This window comes from Austrofundulus limnaeus, unplaced genomic scaffold (assembly GCF_001266775.1).
Source record: "Austrofundulus limnaeus strain Quisiro unplaced genomic scaffold, Austrofundulus_limnaeus-1.0 Scaffold4956, whole genome shotgun sequence".
Lineage (NCBI taxonomy): Eukaryota > Metazoa > Chordata > Actinopteri > Cyprinodontiformes > Rivulidae > Austrofundulus > Austrofundulus limnaeus.
In genome coordinates, this window is record NW_013957358.1 from 1 (window position 1) to 862 (window position 862).

An 862-nucleotide genomic window follows, 5' to 3' on the forward strand; every position below is an offset into this window, starting at 1 on the left:
ATTTCCGCCACTCGTGTGCCGACAAAAACCTTGTACCGGCAAGATTCAGAATTGATCCAGTGGAGGACAGTGGTTGAATCTGACCAGCAGATAACTTGACTAATTGTGAGAGTCAGTTCATCCAGTACTAGCTTAACCAGTTGGGCTCCCGTCAGTGCAGCGCTCAGTTCCAGACGAGGCATTGAAAGGCACTTCTTAGGTGCTACTCGGGACCTGGCTAAGATGAAGGCCATGTGAACATCTCCATCATGAGTTGTGGTACGTAGGTAGGCAACAGACCCATATGCTCTTTCAGATGCGTCACAGAATACATGAAGCTCTCTAGTAGCTGTAGGTGTATCTGCACTTGCTGGTGTATAGGGTCTGGGAAACTGTACTTGTTGTAGGCTTGGAAGTTCTGCCTCCCATTCAGTCCACTGGTCTCGTAGATGCTGAGGTTCAATAGGGTCATCCCAGGCTAGGTCTTGTTTCCATAGGTCCTGAATGAGGACCTTAGCTCTGGTAGTGAATGGTACTATGAACCCCAATGGATCGTACTGACTGGCTAGGATCTTGTACAGGTTCCTCAGTGTAGGCGTTTGAGGGTCAGATGTCCGATGTTTATACCCTAACATATCTGAAAGGCAGTTCCACTGCATGCCAAGAGTGGGTTCCTGGAGGTCAGTACTGTTCCGTGACAGCCACAGTTCACTGCTTATGGACCTTGCCCCTGGTGGTAGGTGCTCAATGGTCGAAGGTAGGTTGCTCGCCCACTGCCGTATCTCGAATCCTCCTTCTGCCAGCAATTGTCGTAAACCATCAACCACAACCTTAGCGTCGGCAGGATCTGGTGTGCTGTAGAGGCAGTTATCCACATAGAAGG

The 862-nt window shown here is 49.8% G+C and overlaps 1 protein-coding gene across 1 annotated transcript; it reads right to left on the reverse strand.

The window, feature by feature from the left end:
* Window positions 1-11: 11 nt before the first annotated feature.
* Window positions 12-862, reverse strand: LOC106512222 (uncharacterized; the record flags this gene model as incomplete). Its single annotated transcript, XM_014000888.1, is given in 1 exon segment — window positions 12-862. A coding segment is annotated over 1 exon segment (851 nt), but the record flags the coding sequence as incomplete, so codon positions are not given.